The sequence below is a fragment of the Ictalurus furcatus genome, chromosome 4 (genome assembly GCF_023375685.1).
Source record: "Ictalurus furcatus strain D&B chromosome 4, Billie_1.0, whole genome shotgun sequence".
Classification (NCBI taxonomy): Eukaryota; Metazoa; Chordata; class Actinopteri; order Siluriformes; family Ictaluridae; genus Ictalurus; species Ictalurus furcatus.
The window spans coordinates 11,228,281-11,236,385 of NC_071258.1; the positions used below are offsets into that span (position 1 = coordinate 11,228,281).

At 37.9% G+C, this 8,105-nt stretch overlaps 1 protein-coding gene across 1 annotated transcript; it reads left to right on the forward strand.

Annotated features, from left to right (window-relative positions):
* The first annotated feature begins 502 nt into the window (after nt 1-502).
* On the forward strand, nt 503-7,523 carry eps8b (epidermal growth factor receptor pathway substrate 8b). The gene is made up of 6 exons (XM_053622950.1): nt 503-1,153; nt 2,453-3,790; nt 3,914-4,004; nt 4,191-4,368; nt 6,889-7,021; nt 7,170-7,523. Exons 2-6 carry the CDS (start codon nt 3,569-3,571, stop codon nt 7,245-7,247), a joined length of 702 nt encoding a protein of 233 aa, XP_053478925.1. The 5' UTR covers nt 503-1,153; nt 2,453-3,568; the 3' UTR covers nt 7,248-7,523.
* The last annotated feature ends 582 nt before the right edge of the window (nt 7,524-8,105 follow it).

The window sequence follows — 8,105 nt, forward strand, 5'->3', positions numbered from 1 at the left end:
CGTTAGCAGAATGTGATAAAGTTTGGAAAAAATGTGACCTGGTGAAATGTTTACAATTTTCAATTGTTCAGTTTCGGTTAGCCTGTGCCCGCTGTAGCCTCAGATTTCTGTTCCTGTTGAACAGGAATGGAACCTGATGTTGTCTTCTGCTGTTGTAGCTCATCTGCCTCGAGGTTTGGTTGAAATGCTTTTCTACTCACCGTGGTTGTAAAGACTGACTATTTGACTTACTGTAGACTGCCTGTCAGCTCAAACCAGTCTGGTCATTCTCTTCTGACCTCTCTAAGGAACAAGATATTTCCGGCCTGCAGAACTACTGCTCAGTGGATGTTTTTCTCTCTCGCACAATTCTGTGAAAACTATAGAGACTGTTATATGTGGAAATCTCAGGAGATCACCAGTTTCTTAAATACTCAAACCAGCCCATATGACCATCAACAATGCTAAGTCACTGAGATAATTTTTTTTCCCTCATTCTGGTGTTTGATGTGAACATTAACTGAAGTCCATGACCTGGATCTGCATTATTTTATGCATTGCACTGCTTTATTGGATAATTGCCTGAATGGGCAGCTGTACATGTGTTCCTATTAAAGTGACTGGGGATTGTGTATTCAGGATTCTGGAATCAGGATCTTCCTTTTGACTTATTTACACATGCACTAGCCCAATTTTATTACTAAAAAGTGTGTTCTTTTTGCCTGAATGTATATGTATCTCTGTGTGTGTGTACTAAGAAGTTTATATAACATTTGCAGATCTACAGCTGTCATGCAAAACTGCAATTGCAGGGGAAAATGAATCTGTGTGTAGTGGAATGGCGTGCTGGTTTCCTGTGTTCACGCTCCTAATTTATTTATAGGAAAAGAAATAGACAGCCTGTTAGAGGCCGGACACTGGAGGCAGTGCTTATCCTCTTCCCCTTGCTACTGGACAAAAAGACGGGAGGAGGTGTGCACATTAAAGATGCATGGGGACCAGTGTGTTGAGTTTAAAGTTCTCCACGCTTTATGCAGGCCTACTAAAATATTCATGGCCTACACTGCGTGTGCAGGCTGCGGCACATCGACTTAATCTCCTTCCACTGTGAAAGAGGGTGCTGGGGCTCACAGCAAAGCAAGCACCGGCTCTTCTGATTAAGGATGTTCGAGTCGTAAGTTGCTTGTTATAATACTTGAAATCCACTCTTTCTCATGTAGCATACTTGCTATCCTTTTCAACATTCCAGTGCAGGCTTACATCGTATTACAACGTACTTATGATCTACAGGATCAGAGACACATATTTCATTTTGGATTTAAGTGTAGCCAAAATGCTTGCATTATTGTGATGAATTGTATTATTTTCCAGTAAGAGCAATGAGCATTAGAGGCTAAGTAAATAAAACTCTGAAATTACTTTGTGCAGACAAACTTTTCAGATGATAATACAGAATGATGCAATTGAGAAACTTCTGTCATAGTGAATTTGTAATTTGAAAAAAATTTATCTGTGCTAGGGTTATTTCGTTTGAGATTGGCAATACTAAGCACCTGCTGTATTTGGCAAAGGAAAACAAATATACACACTCACCCTCATGTAAAAAATAAACATACACACACTCAGAGAGAGAGAGAGAGAGAGAGAGAGATTTCATTTATATTTTGTTTACTTTTTTGACATATTTTTAGGTCAGAATAGAAAATCCACTACATCACAGAAGTCTAAAGGATGCACTGCTGTAAAGAGATTATATAAGGAATAAAATGACTTTGCTATTATAGGAAAATAATGCAGCAAAATGATGCAGTCTTACTGTTACCACCCTGAAGTTGATTTACCAATACTACCACTGACGAGGTTTATTCATCATATACCAAAGACATTTTCCAACACAATTTTATATTTATTAATGAACAACACACCATACTTTTAACCGTTAAATTTTGTTGAGGAACATCTGTAAAACAAGCTAGTTCCTGTTATCACTTACATTATAGCAGCTATAAACAGATATTCTTTCAACATTATTTCTTTTTTCTCTCTTAAAGTTAATAAAAATATAGAATATATATATTTTAATATATAAAAAAATTAATACAGCTTGTCATGATACAGAAAACCATGGAAGACTCTACTGTGGTGGAAAACTTAAACTTAAAATTTGTTTATTAACCTGACATTATGTGGATCATTCTCCAAGTTGTTGTGAATGATCATTACTATACATATTAGAATGAGAACAGAAATATAAACCTGTGATTTAAATTTGATAAAATCAATTTATAGTTTCTGATAAAGCCTAAGCAAGAATTCTACAAACCAGCATAACTCCAGCCAAACATCCTAAAAAACATGCTATCTGCTGTCTGTGTGCTATCAGTTAACTTCCAAAGTGTTTCAGTGTCATAAAAAGCACAGCATAACATCTTCTGTTTGAGCAACATCTGTTCACACTGTTCTCACTACACAGGTCTAACACTGAACCAAAATGTGTGAAGATCCGCTACGACTTTGTGGCACGCAATTCCAACGAGCTGACTGTGCAAAAGGGTGAGGTGCTAGAGGTATGGATGAGACGAGAAGAGGTGGTGGAAACATGAAGAAAACAGAATAGTGCCTGAGAGGTTGGGGGAATTCACCATCGACTAATGAACACCTGAAGTCATGATATTGAATGGTTGGTGATATGCTGGGGGCAGAGTCTAGAATGTTCTCTGGGCTGGTGTCATGGTCTAGAACGTTCTCTGGGTTTGGTTATGCTGAGTTCATGGTCTAGAATGTTCTCTGGGTTTGGTTATGCTGAGTTCAGGGTCTAGAATGTTTTCTGGGCTGGTGTAATGCTGGAGTCAGGGTCTAGAATGTTCTCTGGGTTTGGCTATGCTGGGGTCAGAGTCTAGAATGTTCTCTGGGCTGGTGTTATGCTGGGGTCAGGGTCTAGAATGTTCTCTGGGCTGGTGTTATGCTATAATCAGGTTCTATAATGTTCTCTGTCAGTTTCTGATGCATGGTGGATTCAGATTTTGGATGTCATAGATTTAGGGTCCGAAATGTTCTATGGGTTGATCTTATTTTGGAAGCTGAGTCTAGAATGTTCTGTGGGTTGATCTTATGGTGGAGTCAGCTTCTAGAAGGTTCTATGGGTTGATGTTATGCTGTGGTCAGGATCTTGAATGTTCTATGGCTTGACGTTATGGTGGATTCAGAATCTAGACTGTTCTTGGGGTTGGTGTTATGCTAGTGCTAGTATAATAGTGGATCCTTTGAGATGTGCACAAGAGATAAGTAAATATGAGATGTACCTGATTAAGATCTGACATTTCCACAATTTTATTTCCAATTTGTTTTATTCACATCTTTTATTAAATGAACTGAACATAATCTGTCATCTAAATGTTAGTGATTTTCATAAGAAAAACTGATCCATATGTGATTTTGAAGATGTTACTTTTAGGAGAACATTTTAAAAATGTAATTTGACCAAAATAGAACATAAGGGTTAAATTACAGCTAGGTGCAGTGCATTCAACAAAAAATAGCAAAATCTAATTATTTTGCAATTGGAATATTAATGCACACTGCTTTTTAAATGTCATATGAAAATAAAACAACAGCTGAAGCTGAAAGGTGCTACAGTGTGTGTGTGTGTGTGAGAGTAAGTGTGCACGCACTCCAGGTACTGAACAGTGAAAAGCAGTGGTGGTTGGTGAGGAACCGCAGCACTCATACGGGGTATGTGCCCTGCAATGTGCTGGAGGAGTTGAAAGCAGGAGAGACACAATACAACCGTGCTGAGTTCTTCAACAGCCAGGTGAACCTCCACATCTACTGGCCTTCTCCTTCATTATTAAAGCTCTGCAAACACACAGTCACCCCCATGTGGCAGGTATAGTCTAACTCTCGCCCACTCGCTCACACTTTTTTCTTTTCTCAGGCTGTGAATCCTTACAAAGCTACTTCTCCACCTGCCTTGATAAATCACACTGAGAATGTGGAGATGAATAAATCCTCGCGGGACAAAGACAGTGCGTAACTGCTCTTATCTGTGCTGTGTAGTGGGTGTGAGATAGAGAGAGGAGTGAGTCAGGCAGAGAAATGCAGCAAGAGAGCTTGTATATACGGAGATTGCATGCCAAGAACTCATTGTTTCTCTCTTCAGCAATGTGGCATACAATCTTCTCTTATTCTCTTCCCTTGACTTGTCTCTTTAGACCGAACTCAGCAGAAGGAGGTGAACGATGAGCTCTTGAAGAGGATTACGGACAGCAAAGCCCAACCTCCTGCTCGCAACTTCCGGGTGGAACACCCCGTCAGAACATTGCCCATCACTTATGATTCTCAGCCATTCGAGATTTGCGGGTGGCTCAATGCCAAGGGCTTCTCCAGGCCGTGAGCTCCCATTTGTTTGTTGATGTCTTTGCAGTGGGGCCCTCAGAGTGAAAACATTTCGTAACAGCTTTATACTGGTCATTGTAGTAGTGCAGTTTGTGAGGCCCATTAAGATTATTGAAATTATATGTGTGTAGTTGCCAGATTTTTCTCGAATAGAATTCTTCTTGGGGCAGAAGTTTTTCAATTGTGTCTAGATCAGCCTTTAATACAAGCTTTTGTCTTTAAGCTATAAAAACTGTGCAATAACAAATGTGGCTGATAAAGCAGACTGCAGGTATTACTTGCATTATGGCATAAGCTAAAAGCTAAATTGAATGACAATTAATTAAAAAAATATCTAAGCTAATTCATTTTCTAATTAATTAGAAAATAAAGTTTATACTAATACAATATCAGGATACATGGTGGTGTAGAACTACCGCCTCACAACTCCTGGTCAGCTTAAACTACTGTCTGTGCAGAGTTTCCCATATTCTCCTGATGTTCACAGAGTTTTCCCCCAGGTTCTCAGGGTTCTGCACACCTCCCCAAACATGCTGGTAGGATTGGCTACACTAAATTGCTCCAGGTGTGAATGTGTGTGTGAATGTTGCCCTGCAATGGACTGTTCTGCCATCTAGGATGTATTCCACCCTTGCACCCAGGGTGGGTTCCGGATGCAGCCCTGACCCTGAGCAGGATAAAGCAGCTACTGAAGATGAATAAATATAAAATACAAATAGAAAACCATAACCATCATACCTATTTGTATTGAAAAATGTATTGAAAAAGTTAATTAGCATAAATAGTTTTAATTTAATCTTTGCAGATTTGTCTCAGTTTAGTAATGTGACATCCACCTGCATAATTGGGGAATTTTATGAAGACTTTATAAAGTTTATTATGGCACTATTGCACTACTGGTAGAAAACAGAGAGCAAATCAGAGTTGTCTGAGTTGGCATTTAAGTTCAGCATCAAATCAAGAATCAGTTACTCTGTTGATCTGTAGTGTAGTTAATAGCTCCAACAATTAATCAATAAAATGTTGACACATCTAGGTTGATTCCAAAGCTTTATCGGTGTGATTTTTTTTTTTAAATAGTTTATGCATCACTTACTTTAACAATAACACATTATAATGTAAAATGGCACAGGATTGATTTCAGTGAGTCCAGTTATCACAAATCTAAAGAGATGTCATTAAACACAAGTTTTTTTTTTTTTTTCATTTTTAATAGATTAAAGAAACGGACCAACTAATTTAACTTGCTCACAGACTGCTCATTCAGATAATAACAAGCCACAAGTAATCAGACCGAACACAGATAAAAGATTAGTTGAGGCGAACTTTAATGCTCTTTTGACCTTTGCTCTTTTCTTTCTGGAAAAATAAGTAAGATGAGTAAATGTTATTATTTAATAGCGGTCACATTAGCTTTGTGCTAAATGTTCATTTATCACCTGCAAAAGAATAAAAGCAGCCAGTCAATTACCAAAGATGAAATCACATTTCACATTGACAGAACCATGAATGATGGCAGCAACAAAATGTTAAAAGTGTGGGAGTTTCCTCACTCAATTAAAAAAAAAAGCTTTATAAGTTTTTATAAGCTTTATTTCATAGCAGCACATCAATGAAAAAAACATTGATGCAAGTGAAACAGACTTGTATTACATAATGTTTCATGGAAGGGCCATTTTTCCTAAGATAGGGTCAAAGTAATAAAATATGTGAAATACTTTATTGTTTATGAGATCAGTTAAGTTTAGCTTGTTTAATAGAGAGAAAGAGTAAATATGATCCATTTACATAAGTGTTCTTATGTCATTATTTAAAAGTTTCCTATGATTACACATTACAAGGTGTTTATTCCTCTTACACCACAGCAATTTGCCAAAAAGCTAGTTCCTGTTACCAATTTACATTATAGAAGCTATAAACAGGTATTCTCTCATTAGTCTCACCAGCCTAGCACTGTATCCTATTCCCAAGAAACCACAAAATGCAACGTCCTCTGTCCTGAACGCTTCCCTGTGTCTGAAAACCTAAAGCTCAAACTTTTTGGAGCCAGGAATTTATTTCATGAACATAATTTAATGGTGTACAATAATATTTTGTCTATTTCTTAAAGACCTATAACTTTTTATTCCAGACCTATCCACCAGTAGAACACGTTAGGTTCAAGTTGATATTATTTATAGGTTATTATCGGTTTTTGAGTTTTGGATTAAACCCATTGGATTCAAGTGACCAGTCAAAGGTTAATACTTAATTATAAGAACTCATTAATAAATATAATAACTTTGATAATGACAGATTGTAATTTCCAATGATGCAACTAAAAGAAAAAATCACAGACCCCCTGGCCATGCTTCATAGACCCCACACTGAGAACCACTGCTGATAATTCTTTGTCATTATATACAGTTAATTTCAGTATTTTCAGTATGATCTTTTCACCATGCATGTTAAACTCTGAAAATGGCCCATTGAGAACAGTTCCATCTGACAGAGCTTTTCCATATGTTGGATCAGGGTAGTGGACAGTCTGGGCATCCTGACAGGGGCTCAGCTCTTCTCTCTGAGTAAGGATGAACTAAAGGCAGTGTGTGGTGACGAGGGCTCTCGGGTCTACAGCCAGATCAGTGTGCAGAAAGCGCAGATAGAGGTCAGTCACTCAGAAGACCATAGCAGCTACACAGTTACAGCTACATTAATATCACCAATCCTTATAATGCTCACACTACTGTGTGTCTAATACATTTTTGCATTTTACAGATTTGCTTTGTAAACTCTCTTCATTTCCATTTTCTCAGAGGAGCTATGGAAACTCTGAGCTAGAGGAAATCATGAAGCGCCGGCAGCGGGAGGTGGATGCTTTTACTTGGGACTGATTGCGCTCAAACTGCCTGTCAGTCACAGCACATTTCCATCCGGTTCCTTCAGCTCATCTAACATACTCCACAGATTTAGCAGAGTTGGAAAGAAGAACACAGACACTGTCAATTGTTTGTCTAAACTAATTCAAACCAAACTGAACTGGGCAACAAAAAACAAATTCCAATGTTATTTATGCTAGTAATTTAGTATTTATTCCTATTCATTTGCCTGTATATTTATGTATATATGTATGTATATACATATATATGTATATATGCATGTATATATACACACACACACACACACACACACACACACACACAATATATATATATATACATAAAGCGTGAATGTTTATTTATGCCTCTTTAACAGATCTGTAAAAATCCAAGGAGGAATGCAATGTATATTAATGTGTGATCAGGGAAAATAAAAGCTCGCAAATACCTCTCATGTACTGTATATGGCTGTACAACTGGTACATGGAAAGTATAATAATACAGGGGCTTGTATATAACACAATAAAGATTTTATCAGCATTATTTTGCCTCATTTGCATGAAAAACAATGTGGGAAGGTGGCTAAACCACAATGAATAGTTTGCCGCTGGAAATAATATAGAGATGAGCAGATTATCAGGTGGCCTCATTCCAAAAGGTAGCAAGGGCAATTAAGTTGGGGGGCGGATGGGTTTGAGTGGCGAGAGGAGGCTGTTGGAAAAATGGTGGAGGAGCTCATTTAGAGCAGGAGCTGGTGAATCAATTGACACATGCATCAGCAGCATGTTGTATAATCTCAGTGGATTGTGATTGCTGATCTGTGACAGACTGATGACTAAGCTGCTACAGCCATCATCATGTAAATGTACAGGC